Source organism: Python bivittatus, unplaced genomic scaffold (assembly GCF_059951505.1).
Source record: "Python bivittatus isolate LINGU-HERP-01145 unplaced genomic scaffold, Pbiv_v1 ctg000410_np1212, whole genome shotgun sequence".
Classification (NCBI taxonomy): domain Eukaryota; kingdom Metazoa; phylum Chordata; class Lepidosauria; order Squamata; family Pythonidae; genus Python; species Python bivittatus.
This window is the reverse complement of record NW_028277067.1, coordinates 14,869,056-14,890,721: the sequence shown is the minus strand read 5'-3', so window position 1 is coordinate 14,890,721 and position 21,666 is coordinate 14,869,056. Positions and strand designations below refer to the sequence as shown.

General features: G+C 44.2%; 2 protein-coding genes across 4 annotated transcripts in view; one reads left to right on the top strand and one right to left on the bottom strand.

Annotated features, from left to right (window-relative positions):
* SYT3 (synaptotagmin 3) overlaps window positions 1-5,637 on the top strand; it is a 47,168-nt gene extending 41,531 nt beyond the window's left edge. Inside the window, exons 8-10 of one of the 2 annotated variants that reach the window (XM_088143566.1) lie at window positions 1,117-1,246; window positions 2,172-2,292; window positions 3,464-5,637. In XM_088143566.1, the coding sequence (XP_087999692.1) occupies window positions 1,117-1,246; window positions 2,172-2,258 (217 nt within the window). In that variant the 3' untranslated portion in view covers window positions 2,259-2,292; window positions 3,464-5,637. Of the gene's footprint in view, window positions 1-1,116; window positions 1,247-2,171 lie in introns of both variants that reach the window. The other variant, XM_088143565.1, reaches the window with a different exon arrangement.
* A 7,955-nt stretch (window positions 5,638-13,592) lies between these two features.
* On the bottom strand, window positions 13,593-21,550 carry EMC10 (ER membrane protein complex subunit 10). Of its 2 annotated transcripts, none has more exons than XM_007423091.3 (7): window positions 21,392-21,550; window positions 19,725-19,791; window positions 18,886-18,998; window positions 18,121-18,225; window positions 16,077-16,258; window positions 14,859-14,952; window positions 13,593-13,749 (listed from the first exon to the last, which is right to left on the bottom strand). In XM_007423091.3, exons 1-7 carry the CDS (start codon window positions 21,512-21,514, stop codon window positions 13,642-13,644), a joined length of 792 nt encoding a protein of 263 aa, XP_007423153.2. In that variant the 5' UTR covers window positions 21,515-21,550; the 3' UTR covers window positions 13,593-13,641. The 2 variants fall into 2 exon arrangements, with proteins under 2 accessions (XP_007423153.2, XP_087999688.1); XM_088143562.1 differs by lacking the exon at window positions 13,593-13,749 and adding an exon at window positions 14,332-14,657.
* Between the last annotated feature and the right edge of the window lie 116 nt (window positions 21,551-21,666).

Sequence of the window (21,666 nt, the reverse complement as noted above, 5' to 3'; positions counted from 1 at the left end):
CTTATCCAGGAGGGTCCAGGTAACCTTAAACAGGGCTGCCAGGCAGCACTCTGCAGATGTAATAAGAGTGGAGAAATATTGGCATTTCACCATTCTTATCACCACAAAGTAGGCCTTAATAGCGGCTCTGTCTGGTTGGATTCATCCCTTGTCTTCCTCTAGCGGCACTCTAGACATCTCTTGATCCATTTCAATTCCCTCAACTCCTCCGTAAACCACGAATGATGGGAGAGAGGTTGCACAGGCACAATCCTATCTAAAGCCTCAGCCGCTTTCCTATTCCAGGCAGTGGCCAACGCCCCAGCAGGACCATGCAGCAGGACCTCAGGAATAACCCCCAGTTTCCTCTGGAACCCCACTGGGTCTATCAGTCGCCAGGCCAGACCAATCAAGTAGGTCCTGCCTCTCTGCAGAGGGGGGCAGCATAAGAGAATCTCAAGGTCACCAGGGCTTGATCTGACCATGGCAGAGGGGATAAAGATAACTTCTCCCTCAGATCACATTGCCATTGCTCTGACAAGAAAACCATAACTGGTGTGTGGCCACTGTTTTGAGTCGGGCCATGAATGACCTGGGGTAGGCCCATGGCTGCTGAAATGGAAAAAAATCCTGATGCATACTTTGCTTTATTAGAACAAAATCAGCTTTGTTTAAATATCCATCTCAAATTCTCCTCAGCTTCTTAAATTGGTTTTAGATGCTAAAATGGAAAGGGGCATAATAATCTTCAAAAATTGTGTGTATGTCGGGGGGGGGGAGTAGTTAATGTTTCAGTGATCTGGCTTGTCCCTCTGGGTCCCAAACATAGAAGCTTTAAGTAAAAACAGTTACTCATGGTTGTGCTAGCACCTATCTGACCTTGGGTGATCCCAGAAAACTAATGGGACCTGGTTAATATTTGGATGGGAGCTTTGCATAAAACCTGGGATTAGAGGCTAGACTGGAAGCTTTTAAAAAATCCAGAATAAGGCAATGGCAAACCATTTGGTTATAGCGTCACAGGAGTTGAACTCAGCTTAAAGGAGTCTAGCTTTTTATGCAAATCACATTGCTGATCTTGACATTTTCCTCCACCTCTGGGAGAGGCTGGCTCTGAAATAATCTCCACTTCCACAGCATTGGGCACAATGAAGTCATTGGCATGTGTCGAGTGGGCAGTGATGCTGATGCGCCTGGGAGAGATCATTGGGCTGAGATGCTGGCAAATCCACGTAAGCCCATTGAACACTGGCACCAGCTAGTAGAGGTGAGTGTAATGCTGTGACAACAGCAGGTCTGATCTGTGTCCATCCCACTGCTTCGCTAGAAACTAACCAAAGAGGGGAAGATGCCAGCTCAGTAAGAAACAGAGGCAAGAAACTGGGCATTTTGCAAACCATGTCAAGATCTCTATTAAGCATAAAGCTGTTCTAACCTGCTGCCTGGACACAGGATAGAGAGACAAAGAGGAAGACAGAGGAAAAATGGGGAAGCCTAGGAAGGGGGAGGAGAGAATGAAAAAAAAATGCTTCTCCCTCTAATGATGACCTTACTCCATCCACATATTGCTTAATGCCCACCCACCATTATCATTTAGATCCTTCCTGGATTACTTCCAAACAAATGTGGCCCTTGACACAATAAAAGCCTGCCCACTCCTACAAATAAGAATACAGTCAATCATTCAGGGTATTCCTTATATGGGACTCAGCTTTTATGGTAATGATGTAGCCCCAGACTGCTGGCTGAAAGCGTTGTGCCTCTTACACCTCCTCATGCTGCAAAGGTACAGGATGGTTCCAAGAACTTAGTAGTGGACCCTGAGTATAAAGCACTGTCTGAAGAACACTGAAGGACTCAGTGACACAGTGGGACAACAGTCCAGGATCATTGAAGTGGCACAGAGGAACAAGGGGCTAAAAACCTGGGAAAGCTGTCAGGGTTGTATAATATCATAAGTCGGGGCAGTATTTGGAGCTGAGGCTTCTGGATCTTTTTTGGGAAGACACAGTTGGGGGAGGGATGGGGGACAGAGGTTGGACCAAAGTTGGACCACTTGGAGTAGGGACTCCTGGCTTCAAAATTCAGCCATTGGGGTTGTAAGTCAGGGTACTCTGGCAGTGGTTGGAATGTCTGAGAGCATCTCGTTTGCCCTTCTGATCTTTTTCTCTTTGCTGCCTCTCATTTTGCAGGAGAAGACTTTGAACAGCTATATCAACAAGAATCCTCCAGCTCGAGACAAACCTAGCATCATAGTAGAAAGCATTCATTCAGACTAAAGCAACTACCAGCAGCCCTTTGCCACCAGGGACTGTAAGTGTCTTCGGGACATAGAAATGAGATGAGACCTTCTTCATTTTGGTAGAAGCTACAGCAGTTCAGAGGTTACCTATGCTTCTCCATGTGTGCCCCAGCTACTAATGTACAGTATATATATTGCTCTTTTATAGGATCCTGAAGCCAGAAAGTCCACAGAGTAGATGCCACATGGGGGATTTTATTTAGGAGGCACCTGGCAACTGAGTATTAGGACCCTTATTGTCAGCCCTACAAGGTGGACAGATAAAGAAACAAATATTGCATATTCCAAAAACTACTTTTATTAGAATGGCTATAGTAACATAATCTTGCAAGTGTGATTGTGCTTCCCCTCTTCCCTTTTTGATATTCATGTGATTTAGGGGAGTGTCTGTCTGAGATATTTTCATAATCCTCTCCCATTGTCTAGACTCAAGCAACGTTTCTCTCTTCATCGCTTTGGTAATGGATCTTCCCTCTCCCCATCAGGGACATCCTCTTTACTCTCCACACTTACAGTTATCAACTTAAAACACAAAGGAGGGCTTCCAAAAATAATCAGTGTGCCTGAGTCCTACACATGGGAGGTTTTCCTGAAGATACTTTGGGTCCAACCTATTTATAGATGAGCACCTGTAATTTGAATTGGACCTGGAAATGAACTGTCAGTTAGTGGTACTGCTAATAATGCAGTGATGTCACCCAACCAAATCAGTGAGTTCAGCGAGTCCCATTTAGTAGCTCAATGGAGTTATTCTGGACAAATTAAAATATTCAAACATTTTTAAAAAGATAACTACACAATTGCAGTGGAGCAATATAGCTGGTGGCTACCACCCAGGTGAGGTTGTCATTACTAACCAATGAAATACAGCACTTTTTTTGCCTAAACTAGGTTGCTGTGAATATGCATTTCTGCACATGCTCCAGTTCTGGACCCCAAAACAAATTGCACAGCACCATACATGCTCTACAGTTATTTGGCTACATGATATCTGGCTGAGTTATTTTGAACCTTGTCTCCAGTTGATCGATTATAGAAGAGCTATGAGCAACAAAGCAATTCCCAGAGCCTAAAATCTGGGCTAGAGACGTGCTAAATTCTTGGGATTGTTCCAGGAACAACCCCCCAACTCAGTTTCTGGCAAAATCAGGAATGGATGGCCTTCTTTCTGTTTCCTTTCAGGGTTCCAGCAATGTGTTCTCAGGACTTTCTGGAGTGTTACGTTTCCTGAGATCCATCCGAGAGGAAATGCCAATAGGAGATCATCTGAGGGAAGGACTGCAAGTTCCTGCCTTCCCTCAGTCCCCATCTTCCCCAGAAAGTTTGCTGCCTGATGCATTTTTTTTTCCAAAAGCCATAAAGGCAGCTACCAAGGAGCATTTTTCTTGTGGGAGGGATATGTCTGGAGTAAAAAAAGACCCCCTCCCTCTTCTAGATTATCTAAATGTGGGGGGGGGGATCTTTTTTGACATGCATGCTATTGGAGTCTTTGTTATGGAAAGAGTCAAGATGGAAAACTAGAGATGTCACCTTTGTTTTTCAAAAACTGCCCAGTGGGCAGAAATTCAACAGGTTCCCCATCCCTGTGGAGCTGCTTGTTAGAGTTCAGACTGTTAAACTTACAAAGTCTCATTCGGAAGGCATAACAGGGAACAGGCATGGCAGGCACGCATTCTTCTTTCCCCATCCTACCCTGCGTATGGGCTTCAACTTTTCTCCCAGCAGTGACTTTAGAACCGGGTGACTGTTAACCCTTCCTCTCCTTCATTTCTTCTTCTCACAACAGATCTCTTGAGGGATGAAGGAATGTCCTTGTGGGTGCTTGGTCTGATGCGGGGGGGCAGGGTTTCTCCTTAGCACTAGAAAGCGTGCAGGACCCATTGCCTCAATCCTCATGAACTTCCAGTCCATGAGTAGGAGAGAGGGAGAAGAAAGTTGGCTCTTTCTTTCCTCATCACCCAGCCTTGAGGGACGACTCTGGAAGTGACACAAAAAGGTTCCTTGCCCTGTGGACATCACTGCCAGTATGCCCTGCTATGCCTCCTGTGTCAAGAACTACCATGGAATTATCTTCCTACAGATTAAAAGCAGGCTTGTGACATCAAAGTGGCTCCATAACAGACTAAATTAAGGCTCACTTCCCAACTTGGAATTAGATTTGGGCCTACCTTTAACTCCAAATGTCAACAGCCAATTCTGGACTCTTTCATATGTATGTGTAAATGTATAGGGGGTGGGGTAACAGTGTGTCTCCTTTCCTAAGTCTCATTAAGTTTGCTGCTTCTGGGTTTTGCATGGTTGCCCTCCACTCAGTTCGAGTGCGTGAGTGCTTCCCAGATTTAAGCTAGGACAGTGCCTGGTCAGAGAATCAAGATGTCCTAGTTCTACCCACTCAAGTCCTCACTGTGTTATTTCCTTATGTACCTCACCCCATGTTTTTAAAATTTGGAATGTCTTTCTTTTTCTTGCTCTCCCCCTAAGGCACGTCCATTTGTCATTTTGTCTTGGTCTCTGAAACTCTGTCCTGTTTATGGTTGGTTTTTTTGTTCTAAATGTGTGAAATAAGGGGGGGAGGGATAAAACAGGAGAATTAGCCCTGCTTCCTAAACTTCTGTCCTCCTTTGTCTGGAAAAGCCATATACCTCTCCCAACTGCTTGGCTACAGTTTCCTGGCATTAATGGGAGAGGGGAGGGGGCCGGAAGGTGATCTCTCTTCACAATAGTTTGGAACTTGAAGCTGCTGCTAAAACCGTGACATCAATAAAACTGGAAAAAGAAAAAAGAAACAAGTATCTCTGGAACTCAAGACTCTTTTGAAGCAACGGTACAGTACAGTAGTGGAGAGAAAGGAAGGAATTGAGCCCGTATTCAACATTCTACCAATGTTTTCTGGTAAAACAGAGATGGTTGTGCCCTGTTTCATCAGAAGAGACAGCTAAGCTCTTTAGCTGGAGAGACCTGCACAGAGCATCTGTTACAGAGGAGGGCAACTTTCCGTGACCCAACCACATCACCTCAGAAAAGGGAAGCAAACTGATAAATTCTGCTGCCCCTGGCAGCCAAGATACTGGCTGTTTTATTACTAGTGTTATATCCCACCTTTCCTCTTGCATCTTAAAATGGCACATATTTCGGAGCTGAAGGAGGTCAGTCTTTTGTCACGTTCTTACAGCCCTGTGAAGTAAGTTGGGTTGAGGGAAGTGGCTGGCCTCAAGACACCCAGTGAGCTCCTGAGGTTGAGTAACAATTGGGACCTGGATCTCCATCCCAATCCTATTCCATAATTACTGTGCCATCAATTGGCAAGATGGAACAGACAGGTTACCTGAGCTTTACAGTGGAGATTCTCTGGGTCACTGTTGCTCTACCTGGTGTTCTCCAGATGGGTTAGAATAGCGTCCCCATTCCCCACCTTGCCAAATCTTCTGGGAACACCAAAGCTCTGCATGGTAATTTGCTTTGAAGTACTCTGGTATCTATAGTCTCAGTGCATTTATATCTTAAACCTTAATATAAGCTCAAGGGGACAAAACTTTAAATGAGTGGTAGATCAGGAGCTGCAGGAACAAAAATAATATCTGTAGAGCTTCAAAGAAGTTTAGGGGAAGAGGAAGGGTTATGAAAAGCAGTAATTCAAAGCCCGCAGCTCAGGTTGACTGGGGACGGTTGATTGGTTTCTGAATACTCCAGAACCTCTTGTGCCTGAATCCTGTGTCAAAGATTTCCCTTGATCTAATCAGGGAGAAGGGTCCTAACTTATTATTTATCATATTTATATAGCCACCCATCTCACACAAGGTGACTCTGGGCGGTGTACAATTAAAAAGAATAAATACATACTGTAATTACAAATAAAAAACTGTAAAAACACACAAAATAGGAGGGGATAAAATTAATAAGGGAGCCATTGTAAAATCTCTCCTGTCCCCTGGGAGCCCCAGGCCTGATCACGTAGTCAGGTCTTGAGGGACTTGCAGAATGTTAAGAGGGATGGAGCTAATCTCACTTCTGGAGGGAGAAGATTCCACAAAGTGGGCACCACGGCAGAGAAGGCCCGCCTCCTGGGACCCGCCAAATGTAATTCTCTGGAAGACAGGATCCGCAGCATGCCTTCTCTGCTAGATGGGACGGGCAGATGCAATCAGGGAGAGGCGGTCCCTCGGGTAACGCGGCCCTATGCCATGTAGGACTTCAAATGTCAAAACCAGCACCTTGAATTGGACCTGGAAGCAAACTGGCAACGAGTGCAGCTTGCAGAGCAGAGGTATAACATGTACTGCCCTAGGGGCACACATAACTGCCCGCGCCGCTGCATTTTGCACCAGCTGAAGCTTCCAGATACTCTTCAAGGGCAGCCCCATGTACAGCGCATTACCGAAATCCAAACGGGAGGTGACCAGGGCATGAGTGACAGTGATTAGGTCCCTCTGATCTAGGAATGGGTGCAACTGGCACACAACACAAAGCTGTGCAAAGGCCCTCCTAGCCACGACTGCCACCTGCTCTTCAGGCAGGAGTCATGAATCCAGGAGAACCCCGAGATTGCACACAGGGTCTTTCCGGGGTGGTACAACCCCATTCAGTACCAAAGGTGGCATAGCTCTAGCACCAGAAGGGTCCAAAACCCAGAGCCACTCAGTCTTGCCAGGGTTCAGTTGAAGCCTGTTGTTCCCCATCCAGACCCTCACAGCCTCCAGGCACTGGAATAAGACATTCACAGCATCACTTAATTCACCAGGGGCAGAGATATATAACTGGGTATAATTAGCATACTGATGATACCTCACCCCATGGCGATGGATGAGCTCACCCAGTGGCCTCATGTAGATGAGGAGGACTTACTCTCCTCCTTGCCATGCTAGGTTTCTACTTTTGGAGAATGTTATAAAAATTCTGTTAAAGATGTTCCCTGGAGATGTATGCCTCTAAGCAGCAAGAGAGTAGAATTGTCACTCCAGTAGAATAATGATGAGTCAATCAATAGATACTCTGCCTCCTCAGTACAGGATCTAAACAAAACAACTTCAGGCAGAACTGAGATGGGTAACAGGGACTAGGTTCAATAACCCAAAAGCCAGTGCTTCTTAAGGTGGCTTGAAGGTGAGAGTGTCCAGAACATAATGTTGAGACCAATTTGGAAATTGTGACCTCACTTGATAAAAAGAGTGCCCATGCCTCAAGTGAACAAAAGAATGGCCTGTGATCCTCATACATGGGCTACCTGTGCAAAGCCCCATTTGGAGTCTTGGATCTCAGAACTGCTAGGAGGGAGTCCCATCACCTACACAAACCACAGGACTAGGCATGCTCCTCTGCAACTCTTCAGTTTGTTTTGTACTGCCATAGCGTTAGCACATTCATCCTCAGCTGATTCTACTTCTGCTTTATTAGACTTCTTTCCCTCATTTTCATTCTTTTTCCCATTCTTCAAAACTTCTTCATCAGGCACCTCAGCATCCTAAAGCAGGTATATGGATTTTGACCGTGTGGCCCCAAGGACCACATTTTGCAACTTCTTTTCTCATTCTGAGCCACTCACTAGTAGCAAGCTTAATGGTAAGCAGATTCCAATGCTATTTACCTCCTTGTCTTCAACCAAGTTTCCTACTATGTTCACCACCCTGGTAGCTCCCTCTCCTTGACAGATCAACCTCTGTTGCCTACCGAGGATCCTCAGATGTTTGCTGTGCCATTACCAGCACTGAAAAACATTTCCATGACAGATTCAAAGCTTTCTCAGAGGCCAGCTCTGCCCAGTTCCAGGGGAAAAGGAATAAAGTACTGTTGCCTCCCGCAGCTTCAAGTTCCTCTCCGCAACAACTTTCTTCAACTCCACTACTTCCACTCCTGCTGCTTATGGACTTTCCAATTCTTTTTGTATTGCCCAGTCCTCATCAGGCATGAAACTTTACTTTAGAAGGGGAGATTTAGGGCATATCCCTCTTGAGATCTACTTTTGAACCATGTCCAGGGTATCATCAATATTACAGCTAAGCAATCCATCCTCGCTGAAGAGAAGGTCCTCAATTTTATCCTTAGCTTCCATTGTCAATCCAGTGGAACAGAGCCAAGCATGGCAATGCACAATGATAGAAGATTCTGTAACTCTGGCTGTGGGTCAGTTGCACGATGAGGCATATATGATTCCTGTTTGATAAAGTGTCACGTTTCTATATGAAAAACCTGACTATTTGCCTCTTGTTCTCTGGCAGAGGAATTAGAGGATCACCCTCTTTATCCATTGGGCTAGTTGAAACCAAGACTCTCCCCTTTGGCCATCTCTTTCAGGGAAGATTGTTGGTCTTCTCAGCACCAGGCCTCCTATGGTCCTAATCAGTGGAGTCATACTCTCTGGAACAGCCCAAGATATAGTAGGGCAAATAATTACACAATGGCCATATTTTTCTTGAATTCCATCACCTAGCCATGCCTTGGATTTATCTCATGATAGCTTTTACAAGTGTCTTCTCCTTGTCCTTAGGATTCTTGCCTAAGATAGATCTCACATCTGAGCCTGGCAGAGACCACTGTCTTCCCCTTAATTAATCAGGCCTGTGCCTGCTGAGGTTATTCAGACCCAGATTTTGCATCCTCAGAATGCAATCTATTCATCCCCTAGCAGAGCTCATGCTGACCTCTATGCTATTAATGCTATTATTTGCTGTCTTCATGATTGATTGATTTATTGATTATGAGTCATCAAGTCAGTATCAACTCTTAAAGACCACATAGATTTTTCTCCATGACAATCTGTTCCTTCAGGTCTTGTCTTGGTCCTTCAGATGTTCTAATGGTGTACCCATTGCCACTGTAACTGAGTCCATCCACCTTGCTGCTGGTCATCCTCTTCGCCTTCTTTCTACCTTTCCCAGCATTAGAGCTTCTCCAGAGAGCTAGGTCTTCGCATAATGTATCTGAAGTAGGATAATTTGAGCCTGGTAATTTGTGCTTCAAGCGAGAGCTCTTGAGTTGATTTATTTGATTATTCATTTGTTTGCTTTCTTGGCTGTCCACAGTATTCTCAGGAGTCTTCTCTAACACCAAAGTTAACAAGGTCAATACTCTTTCTATCCTTATTCTTTCTTATTCTTATTCCAACAATCACCACCTACTTTTGTTATAGCGGAGGCAACATAATCACACTGCCGCTGTCAACATCATTCTGCACCCAAATTTGATACCTTGGATGCAAATTCAACTGGGGGGGGAGCAGTTCCCTCCCTCTGTATTGCCATTAATTAAGCATGCTGTTTATTTGTGGAAGAAAATATCCCATTTCTAATTCCTCTGCCAGAGAACAAGAGGCAAATAGTCAAGTTTTTCATATAGAAACGTGACACTTTACCAAACAGGAATCATATATGCCTCATCATGCAACTGACCCACAGCCAGAGTTACAGAATCTTCTATCATTGTGCATTGCCATGCTTGGCTCTGTTCCACTGGATTGACAATGGAAGCTAAGGATAAAATTGAGGACCTTCTCTTCAGCGAGGATGGATTGCTTAGCTGTAATATTGATGATACCCTGGACATGGTTCAAAAGCTTTGAAAAGCTTTCAACAGTAAGCAAATAGGGGCTGCAGCAACCCTCCTTGCTCTGTCTCCTCAGCCACCATTCTTTGTCCCATTCACATCTCAACCAAATGACACCAGTCTTTCATATCAAAAGAGCACACTGTTCTATGTGCAGAAATTCTCACCAAATGTTGACAATGCCTACATGCTCAGCAACCAGAGCCACAGCCTCAAGACTCCACCAAGCTGCTTTGACTTGATGCTCCCCATACCGGCTATTTCAAAGTACATGGACTTCCATAACTAATGACTTTTGGGTCCTATTGATCATTTCACAGATACCACATAATAAATCCCACAATAAACTATTCTGTCTCTTCTAAGAACTCCAGAGGATGCTGGAGATGTGTTAAGCCTTTCATTAAATGTGTCATTATTGGATTAGGGGAAAAAAGAGAAGCTCCTTCTACTGAAGAAAAAAAAAAGTTGCAAAGTACATCTTTATGGAAGAGAGATGCCAAGCCATGCTGTTTCACCTTGTTGAAGTAGAGAACAGGGTCCTTATGAAGATCTCTTTACCCAAATGGTTCCTTTTTTCCACAGTAGATCTCAACCTTCAATTTGAATCAAGACATTATATTGCCTATTTTTCTCAGCCCCTCAACATCATCAGAAACATCACTTTATTCCTTGGATATCCATCATGCTCTGTGACTTCTTACCTGAACCCTGTGGCACCATTTCATTGAAACCAACATTTATTCTAGTCCTTCCAAAGCACATCTAAAGGGCAGTCTTTACTTCCAGCTTTTCTGCAAATGGATATTGACAACCATTAAATTTTGATATGAATTGGTCGAACAGCCATCCTGTCTTCCAATCTATTCTCACTGCACAAGAGGAACAATGGCATCAGCAGTCTTCATCTAATGTATTCCCTTGGTGTGCCCCTACCAGAGTTGTGCTGGGCAGCCATATGGACTCATCCAGCACTATAGATTGAGCCTTCACTCCCAGAAAAGTGCAACCTTGAGTCTTCTTTTTGGTCACCTTATGAGGGCCAGACTACTTATAGCTAAGACGTTTGCTCTTCACCCATGTGTGTCAACTGGTTAATTCTCTGACTACAGCTGCTTAAGTGGTCACCTGTGAATTCACACTATCTATCTTCCAATCCCATTTGATCTCAGGTGATCTCACTGCACTTTCAATACCAATATGTCAGCCTTGGCAATGGAAAGGATTTGGCAAGTTATGACCAATCATAGGAGAGGGACTCCCACCAGGAAAATCTTTAAGTTCTGGAAGATTTCAAATAGTCATATAACCTATGTGTGAATTCAGTTGACTACTCAGAAAACCACATTTACAGGTAAACAACCTGTTCATCTGGTCTGTTGCAGTGATACTCAAATGTGTTACCTCTCATAGGACTTGTGCCCAATATCACCACACCCTAGCCAGGTAAATAACTGGGTAAGTGTACCTACCGCTAGTCTAAATTCTTCTGCCATGATTCTCCAGCTTAACATGCTGATACGGGTTTGCTTCAACAAAGCAAAGACAACATTTACCTGTAGGATATCTCATCACTCAGCTAGACATTTAGATCTTGTTCAACAAAAATCGAAATCAACTAAGTATCCCAATGATGAATGTTGGAGGTAAAAGTCCAGAATCAGAAGGCTTAGTGCAATGTCTTTCCTTTGAAAAAGGGGGAAAAATACATTTAATTTCTTGAACTGGAAGATGCAATGAAAAGCTTGGAAATACACCAGGAACGTTGGCTAAAACCTCAGGCCGAGCAAAGCTTCAATACCTTGCACAGCATTTTGGATGTCCCCTTACTTCTCTTACTCATCTAGTTTCTCATTTCCCACCATGAAGTAGAGCCCAAGCAACAGGGCAGGGCCTGAGTTTATTCCAGTTATGCAATTAGAGAAGCATTTGACATGGAGTATCCTTCCCAGTGAACATCAGCCACATACAGGATGTTAACTATGCAAATTGAGTTTGCACAACATTCAAGGCTTATGGTTGTGTGTCATGGAGACACCCTCAAATTTAAAGCTTTCACATAAAGTCCCCAAACAATTTCCTGAGAAGTCCCAGCCCACAGTTCTGAATCCACACAATGCCTATCTTCTCCTGGTTCCAATTGCATTCTACTCTCATTTCCCCAAATTGTCAAGCTTACTTGAAGGCAGCATCACAACTAGCCTGTTCTTCCTCCAGAAGCCGAAGAGCTAGGCTTACTATTCTGTGCCACACATTCTAGAATTAACCTCCTCCATGTTCTGCTCCTTTGTGGTTGCTGTGGATACAGAGACTCTAGGTAGCTGCACCAAGCCAAGCTGGGTCATAAGTAAGAAGAGCGTCCCCCGTGCTCTGTGGGACGCAGCATGGAAGAACACCGGCCAGGACTACCATCGTGGGGGATCCATACAGCCGGGTTCTCAGTTGCAACAGGTAAGTAAAGCCTACTTACCTAAAACTGATCTTAAGTGCAAGAACTGTTGAGAACCAGGAACGGCTCATGCTTTTGGTAATTACAGGCCTGCCCACCCTCAACCTCACCCCCATCCCAGCAACCCAGGTAGGAGAGGCTGTATATCTCGACTGTGGATGTACATAGTATCACATTTTTTATCTGCTTTGACATCCAGGAGGAACTTCTTGTAGAGATCAGAACAGTCAGGCAGCAAGGGGCAGATATTCATGAAGGTCAGCACAATAATCTCCAGTAGCCACAGGTCAAAAACAGGCTGACTGGAACAGATTGAGACAGTGCAAACCCTATGACCAAAATGAGACAGTCAAGGCAGACATGGATAGGCAGCCAAGCCCCAGAGATTGCAAAATGGGTGCACAAAGCATTGGATTTAGTGATGCACCAGGCTTTGAGGGGGTCAGTTCCAAAAGGGTTCAGGAGCAGGATCCAAAGTGGACCTATATAGGAGAGTACTGGGGGCATGTAAGGCTTAAGGCACCTATTTTGTTCAGACACTCCAATTCTCCCCCAAAACAAAAAATCTGGGCCTCTGCCACTTGGGGGGCTGCAGGTAGAGCACACCTAACCCAGAGGCAGCACATTTTGCACCTTTCTCCTCTGTACACTCAAACTAGGAAGTCAACAATGGCCATCCTTCCTTGACTACAGGCCCTCTGCTCAATGCCCACCCACACCGCCCAAGAATCATCATTGTCTCAGCCTATGAGAAGTGTTCCCATCTATTCTTATACCATCTTCCATAGGCAGTAAAAGCTAGATGGCATCTTGGTAGAACAATGTGCAAATGGGGTTCTGGGGACTGAAGGAAAAAGAAGGAAAAAAAATCTGCTTCAGCACACACTGCCATTAACTTCTGTGGCAGAGCAACAGCACTAGATAGAAAGAGGACGTGCCTCCCGAGTTGTTCTGAAGCTGCTCTTGCCTCTGTCTGCAGTGTTCATGGGGCTAGGTAGCTATACCTTAACTGAGTCTATCTTATTTGATTCTATCAGCCTAACATATTGATCCTTGCTCATTTCTCCATGCCACTCCATTTGCATCATCTGTTTTTAAGTTCACTGAGGATTTGATTATGTGACCATTTATAATTTCCAATCCTGAAAACAGAACTTGAAACTACCTTAGTGCAGGAATACAGTATACCCTTTGGGATCAACAGAGAAATTTGTACTGTGCTGTGATCATTAGGAGTGAACCCATCCTGGATTCAGAATGAGATTATTATTAGCATCTCTTTCATTCTGCAACCCCAAAACTAGCCTCACTCCCACAAATCAAACTAGGAGAGCCCCATTATTTTTTCCAATAATATTTATTTACACCGCTTCCCTCATCGTCCCCCTCCCCCAGCACTGCCTCCATTGCCCCCTCCTTGCCCCCCTGCGTCAGGGGCTCCAGACATCATAAGGAAAAGCACGATAGGAATAATGTACATCCACTGTAGGAGAGAAAGAAATATATACAGGTTATAAAAAGAAAGTATGGCTTCCTTGTGTGCAAAAATCCATTTCATTCTTTTTCTTTTGGGAAGTGATCATGGCTTCTCACAAACCCCAATCTTCCCCCATCAACTGCACTTTTCTAGGGACTACTTTGATACCAGTTTCTATTTTGTGCTATCATCTTTCTTCCCTCCCTGCACCCTGTTGCTGCCCCTCCTTCAAATCCCAATCACAAGAAACCCTTCACCAGTGATTACAGCTGAGCTTGTCAGTGGCAGCCAATGGAGAAGAAAGGGCTGTGTCCACTATGAAGGAGAAAGGACCTGCCACCAAAAAGGGGAGTCTCAATTCTACCATAGCAGGAAATAAAGATCCAGAGAGTAGCAAACTGAAAACTAAGACGCATGCCCCCAAAGGCACCCTGCTTTCTTTGAGTGCTCTCAGCCAATTAGCAGCAGAGGAGAGGTCGACTCCTAGCTATCACAGAACAAGTAATCACTAAAGTAACTTCAAAAAAGCCAGCTATTGAAGAGCATGGGGTTTTGGGGGGGTGGGGGGGAGTGGGGGGGCTGTTCCCAGAATGCATTGCATGGAAGAGTAAAAAATGATATGCTACCCCTCTGGACCAAACAGCACAGAGGTAGCACCTGAGTGAGGATGCAGCCACCTTAAACACACACTCCCCTCCCCAGTATCAAGATGGGCTCTAGCCTTCTTGTCCTCCAAGGGGGCACAGGGAGGTGCTGAAAGAGCTCAAGCTAAACGGAGCCAAGCAAAAGAAGATGGAAGTGAGACGAGCCAGGTGCAGGATTACTTTTGCTCAGGGCTGTCGTCCGGGCTCCTGAGGGGTTGTTGCAGAGCTGGTCACTAGGAGAAGCACTGCCCCGCCCAGAATTAAATGCCACTGCAGGGATTGGGGAGAAGAGGTATCAGAGCAGGGAGCAGTCACTTCCTAGCAACAGTTGCCTGGCTAGATCCAGAAACGAGACAGCAGGCAGGCTGAGGAACTTAGATCATTTTGTTACCAGGGTGGGAAAAAGAATGGAGCCTGCTCTCTCTACTATCCCTCCCCCATTCCTGCCCCACCCCCAAACACACCACTTACATATTTGGCAAAGAAGGACTTCTGCTCCTGTGGATTTTTGGCTTTCTGAGCCTGCTCTTGTTCCAAACGTTCAATAAATGCTGCTGTCTCAGGGCTGGCAGCAGGAAAAAAGAAAGCCATTAGTAACAAAATTGGAAAGCATCTCTCAGTATTCACAAAGCTCAGAGGGCTGCAAAAGCCAAGACTGGTATTAAAAATAAATGGAATGTTAGGGGCCCAGTGCATTTCAATAGTGTTCCCCGCATGAAAAAGCGTAATGTCACACTCCAAGTGAAGTTCTGCTGTTTCTTTCATACGAACAAGTCAATGCAATGATATTTTGTTTCTGATGTAAGATATATTGAAATGCACTGGACCCATCTTAATAAAATTTCCTGTTTTAGAATATGTTTGAAGCTTTGTCTCCTCCTCATCCCCAAACTGGAGATTTGATTCTGCCCTCTCTTTTCCCTGCTCTCAAAATTTCCACCCACTCCTCAAAAAAGGCAGACTGTCAAATATCTCCTCTGTTTAAGGCTGATGTTCAATACAATCCTAAACTTGTATACAAATAAACAGGCTTAACTGACTTCAAAGAAACCTAGTACTTCCAATTTAAGCATGTTTTAAAATCACAGCCAAGTCTCTGGATTCGCTCCTTCTCTGCCAATAATCATAAATAATAATAAATAATAAGTCACCCAGAACCCTTTCTCCCAATCTGCCCAAATCTGAAACCCCTGTCTTTTAGCCAAGCTCCTTTACCAAAACTTAGAAGACTGGTTACTTTCTCTGTGTCCTGAGGAATCCTGTTCTTAACTCACAAACCTCCTCTGTTTCCAGAAAATCTTCCATAATCTAACTCTGAATTCCTTACACAAGGAACCCAGATTATCTGACCTTCTAATTAGAAGCCATTTCCTCCATATTTCAAATTCTCAAGCATATTTCAGCTCTGACGTCAAATGCAGGAAACTAAGTCAAGCTTCCTATGTCCCCAATGAGCAATCATGCCCCTTTGGGAAACCCATCAGATCATATTTTGTCCCAAGCAAATGCTATTTAGTGGCATATCTCCCCTCAAAAATCCCTGGTGATTCCATTCATGATTAAAAGCCACAATACACTTATGTTTTATACATTTGCCCAATCTCTCTTTAAACTAGCTGCCACCAATACATCTTGCAGCAGTGAGTTCCACAGATCAGCATTCCCATCTGATCAGTCAAAAATACTCACACAGCAGCTGGTATGGGCTGCTGGAGGAGAACGGTTGTGTTGAACAGTTCCAGATCCACATCTTCCACTTCAGCTCCATGGCAAGAGCTAGGCACAGTGACAACAGAGAGGCCAATTATGTTGCCAGCAATGTCTGTGTGCACTGTCAGTCTATCTGACAGATGAGATTCCACCACCGAGCACTGCAAGGAGAGGAAGACACATCAACGCTATCTCTCTGTCTATCTTAGCATTTTCAACTTGGTGCACATATGTTGGTGCACATGCTAGTGCATAAGCTTGGTCCTGTGAGGTAGCAAGGAAGTTGTTGGGGTAGTGAAATGAATGGGACCACAAGCTGTGCAGGAGTGAACCTATCTTGAACTTGGCCTTCCTACCGTCTACCTCAGTTTGTAAAGATTGCAAAATCTTTTCCCAACTTGGTGCTGACTACATATAGTATATCCAAATACTGTACTCATTATTCACATCTGAAGCATGCTAGGTTAAGGGAAGTTGCTGCAGCTGATGAAGTTTTGTTCAGAAAATCTTTCTGTATCCAAATGATGCTAAAGCTGAATATTAGAATAATAAAAATACAGGGCACAATACAGGTAGAACTCAGAACTGTCTATTGATTCCAATGAAAGAAAATCTGCAGGTCATGGAAAGCCTGTGGTTTAGAAACAGCACACTTGAAATGACATCTCCAGAGAAAAGAATCTCAGACAGCAGCTCCTCAGGAAAAGAGTTTAATCTCAGAGTCCTCTCTCAGATCCTGGAGTGCTGCTCCCTATCATGAGGCACCAATATTGGACCAGATGGAGAGACATTTCAGAAGAAGAATGTGAGCTCTGTTATTTTTATATGTATATCTTCATATTCCTTTAAGCAAAGCTGGTAATCTCTCAGACCTCATTTTTGCAAACCTGCCTAGACTGCACTGCCAAAATGTTGCTGTCATTTATTTTTTTTCACATTTGTGGCCAAAAGGTACTTCTAAGGCTTTCTAAAATACCAATTTGGGCAACATAAACCCCACAATTCTCACATTAAATGGTCAAACATTTAACTCTGGCCATTCTTGTGATGTCACTGCACTACCAGCTATCTCTCCAGTGGCCCTCAAAAAGCTGGCATTTCTTTCTGAAAAAGTGCAGCCCCAGACTGCAAAAAGATTGACTTTGATCTAGGTGCACAAGACAGAATAACATGAGGGAGACTCCCATGTGCACTAATAACCATGTGAGACTGAGAGATAGTGACTGGCTCAGAATCACCCTGGGAATCTGGATCTCCCCAGCCCCAATCCACTAATCTGCATAATACTGGTTCCCCATCAGTCAGCATCTAGTTGATCTTAGTTGGCAACTAATCAAGGTCATGTTTGGTTAGCACTTAGAAGGGAAATCTCCAGGGACTGGGAAGAAAAGAAATCCCAGAAGGCAATGGAATACTGGATGGTTTGTAAGAAAACTGCACGGTTTTGTCCATGTATCCCTAGAAATTAAGCTAAAGTCAAGGGAGTCTTTACCCTATTATCTCTTCCCTCAATAATCTCAGGACAGCCTCCAGAGGATTAGGAAGATTGCTTGAATAATACAGGACATGACACTGGAGACAGAAAAAAAAACATTGAAAAATCTCAACTCCATGAACCCAAGACCACATTTCTTCACTTTCTCCCTTAACAAACCACGGGAGAAAAAGTGGAGAAAGAAAACACTTTCCCCATTCCTACCTTCAGCAGCTTTAGAGATTTTACAACTGGATATTTGGGCATTTTACTAAAGAGACAAGATGGGCCCACAAGAGTGTGCAGGAGTCAAATTCTTTAGCTGCCCTCAGGCTAGTGATGCACAAAGTATCTCACAATAAGAGTTCCAACCCCCAAACAGGTTGTTCTGACATGTTGCAAAGGTGCCTTGAAGATAATATGAGTTCAGAACACTTAGAACAGCATGCTTAGGGGTTGGTACATTCTATGATGGAGCATTTTATACACCTCTGCTCTAGGCCAGTGTCCTGTGGAGTAGAGGAATCCCAGAGTAGCAAGGACACTTACCGCTCTGACAAAAGTGGTGACATATTCAACAGCACTCTCTTCAATGCTCCCCAGAGGCTGTCGTGGGATTCTTAGGCGATACAGCCCACCCTCAGTAGCTACCTCCTGGGTTTGTGGAAAAAGAGAGAAAGGATACATCAGTAGAAAGGAGAAACTCACTCCCTCACCCTACCCGAAAGAGCTGAAAATTACACTCTAATGATCTCAAAATACATTGGCTTTTTTTTGCATTGTTTATTTTTGCTTCCATTCTTTAGAGAATCAAATAATTTGGATTTTAAAAACTCCACAGGTTGCTAAAATTCTGTGGTTCAAAGACTAATTACCATAGAAAACAACATCCAAGCATTCATGGCATCCTGAATGAGATACATGGCACTCCAAAATTAAGTCTAATTTTTTAAAAAAAGGGTGATGCCTTGCAAAATCACTCACCTAAGATCCCTGAAATCTCAAAAGATTTCTGGGATTTAATTTTTTGAAAATTATTTTTTACACCTAGCATCTACAAAGTATGTTGACTCCTATGCTTACATCAGGTTTACTTAGCAAACAGTTTTTTCCCTAACTGCCCAAGGGCCCCTAAAGCCCCATGCAGGGAAGCAATTAAACACAGGATTCCTACATCCTGCCCCAAGTATATCAAATAAACTTGTTTCTTCCTTTCAGAAGGAAGCTACTCCCCTTCCAAAGTGCCCTGTTCTCCAGTTTGTTTCTCTCTACAAAAGCAAAGCAAGGATGCTCCCCCTTTGCTTCCCTACTCACCCTAAGTTTGTTGCGCTCCTCCTCAGTTAATTGCTTCTGGCTCAGTGAGAGACTGGGTTCAGGGCCCACGTTCCACAGGAGAGTACCCCGCTTTTTGAAATGGATGCTGTCATCTTCAGGAGAAAGAAATACATGTGAGTCCTAGAGTCTACTCTTACTCCTGTTAGATAAATGACCACCTTTAACCACTTACAACATACAGGAGCCTGAGTGTGTCTCTAAAGGCCTTACCCATTCTTTAAGTTGCTGCAAAAAGCATGAGTACAATAAGAACAGAGGTGAGCACCCCATGGGCCCTACCCAGCTCCAAAGCTTTTTTGCCACCTATCAGAAATCACACACCAAGTTAAGCTTCAACATGAAGTTGCACATGAATGAGTGTACAGACATTTGATTTAAGGGATTTAACACACCAATTTTGCTCTTTAAAGCCATTCTTAAGCAGAAAAGCCCCAGGCCTATTTTCCAAGTTTCACAGGATTTTAGGATACCCATTTTGCATCCTAATTCTTCCCAATGCAGGCTGAAAATGGCAATCCTCACTCCAGGAATAATTTGAAGGTAGCAAAACAGGCATAAGAGAGGAGCTACATACTACTCAAGAACTATCCACTTGTTTTCAAGTGGAGAATATTTTCAGTGGAGAATTCTATTGTTCCAAGGTTCCCAACTGAACAGTGTTTAAATTTCTCTCTCTCTCTCTCTCCCTCTGCATGCACTAAAGCCCCATGGGAAGTGGAAACTAACATGCGTAGATTGTGAAATGGGCCTAGCTACTGCTGCTCTATCTGGGCAAATTGTCCAATTCAAGCTTGCCCATCCTCACTATATACACTTACCCAACTCAAATGAATGCTCCAGCTGAAGACTCAATCCACAAGCTTCAGAGTCTCGGGCTTCACCAGGCTGAAAGCAACAGAAGTAGATCATGGATGTTCTAATGTTCTTATAGTTTCTGTTTCAAGCTTCATAGTGCCACAAATTTTGACCTATGTATGCCAATGTTACATGCCCACATAATAGCAAAGTTTTCCTGCCTAAAATTTTAAACAATATTTTGAGTGTTTTTGGTCAATGCATGGGCACCATCTGCAAACCGCCCCCCCCCCAAGATATGATGCATTCCAGACTATATTTATTATGGCACAAGCTTTCATAACTAGAACCCATATAATTAACTGAGGCAATTTAGACCAGGCACAGGCAAAATAACAAATGACTCAAATTCACCCTGTATTCGTCTGACTGAATTTTCACATACAATATCCTCCAAAGTTTTGGGGAGTTCCTTTCTGTTGTTCAGACCTGTGAGACTGCTGCTAGAAGACCAAGGAAACAATACGTTTGTAGAAGGAACCATAACTTTTTCAAGCACATAAAAAAATTTCCAGTTCAACTGCTGAGTTAGCTGACAAATTGTCCAGTTTGAAACTCTGAAGAGCTGTTTCAGATCAGTAAATGTAAATCTCAGCTAGATATTATGTGCCATCAAGTTCTTTTTGACTCCTGGCAACCACATAGGTAGATTTTCTCCCTGATGATCTATCCCTAACCTGGTCTTTCAGGTCTTCCAGCGCTGAGCTAGATATACCAGTGATGATTTAGTATAAGGCAGCTATCCATCAACTTCTGAATGTCAGTGAAGCATAATGATTAAAATGTTGGAGAAGGATTGCAGGGACTCGGATTTCAGTCCATCCATAGTTATGAAAACTCACTGGTGACTTTGGGCTAGTCACTCTCTCTCGGCTCAATCTGTCCTCACAGGGTGGTTGTTGTAGGGATAAAATGAAGGGAGATCCCCACATAATCCATCTTGAGCTCCTGGACAAAAAGTCACTATACATCCAATAAATAAATGCTTCCAACACTTTATGCCAAGAGGGCATTTAGGCCCCAGCCTTTTCCATTACCTCCCACACAGTTGCTAAGGCTGCTTCCCTCCCCAAATCAGAATCCAGTATTCTTGAAGCAACCCGATTTACTTTGTCTTGAAGTTATTACTCAGCTTATAAATATTAATGGCAGAGGTATCATGAAGCCAGCTTCTCACTTCTCATTAATAGGAAGCTCCCAGCCACAAAGAACATTGTGTGAAGAACATATATACATTTTTCTCCTCCCCTCATAACACCAGGCCCCAATCCATTCAACCAAGTTGCACGGCAGGAGATTCAAGACTGACATCACTCAGTCCATAGTTAATCTGAGGGACTCGCTGCCACAAGAGGCAGCGCGAGTCACCAGCTGAAATGGTGCAGCCAAATCTATGGAGGAAAAAGCTATCCGCCACCAGTAAAATTATGGCTAAATGGGGCATCCAGGCTCAGAAGCAGCACGGCTATGAATATTTCTTGCTATTCCTTAGGCATCTATGAAAACAAAGCTCTCCACCAGTTTGGCGTTTGGTCCAGTCCAGCCCAGCTTATGTCCTGGATATTAAGGAACGGGTCTTCCGATAACCAAAGTCAGCTCGGCGCTCACCCATATTAATCGTGGGACTTACCCTGACAGCTGCCTCTCCCCGGCAGGCTGCAGCGGCCCGAACGAGAAGTTGCGGCGGGGGCGGCAGAAGGAGGGCGAGGAGAGGCAGGAGACGGAGGCAGAGCGGTCGCTCGGCAGCCGCCATAGCACCCTCCGCTGATCACGTGATTAAAAAACAGGCAGAGCAGCCGCAAGGCACTATGGGACCGGCGTAGCACGTTCGAGAGCCAAGGGAAAGCCAATCACCGCCGTCTTGCGGCTTAGCGCTTCCCTAAACTTCTCAGCCTCAGCTCGCGC

What these genes read in the sequence shown, in the direction of transcription:
- EMC10 (XM_007423091.3), bottom strand. Translation starts at nt 21,514, where the DNA reads ATGGCGGCTGCCGAGCGACCGCTCTGCCTCCGTCTCCTGCCTCTCCTC. An exon ending in GGGGAGAGGCAGCTGTCAGG is followed by an intron (nt 19,792 to 21,391) that starts GTAAGTCCCACG and finishes TGTTGCTTTCAG; the next exon opens with CCTGGTGAAGCCCGAGACTC. An exon ending in GGAGCATTCATTTGAGTTGG is followed by an intron (nt 18,999 to 19,724) that starts GTAAGTGTATAT and finishes TTTCTCCTGAAG; the next exon opens with ATGACAGCATCCATTTCAAA.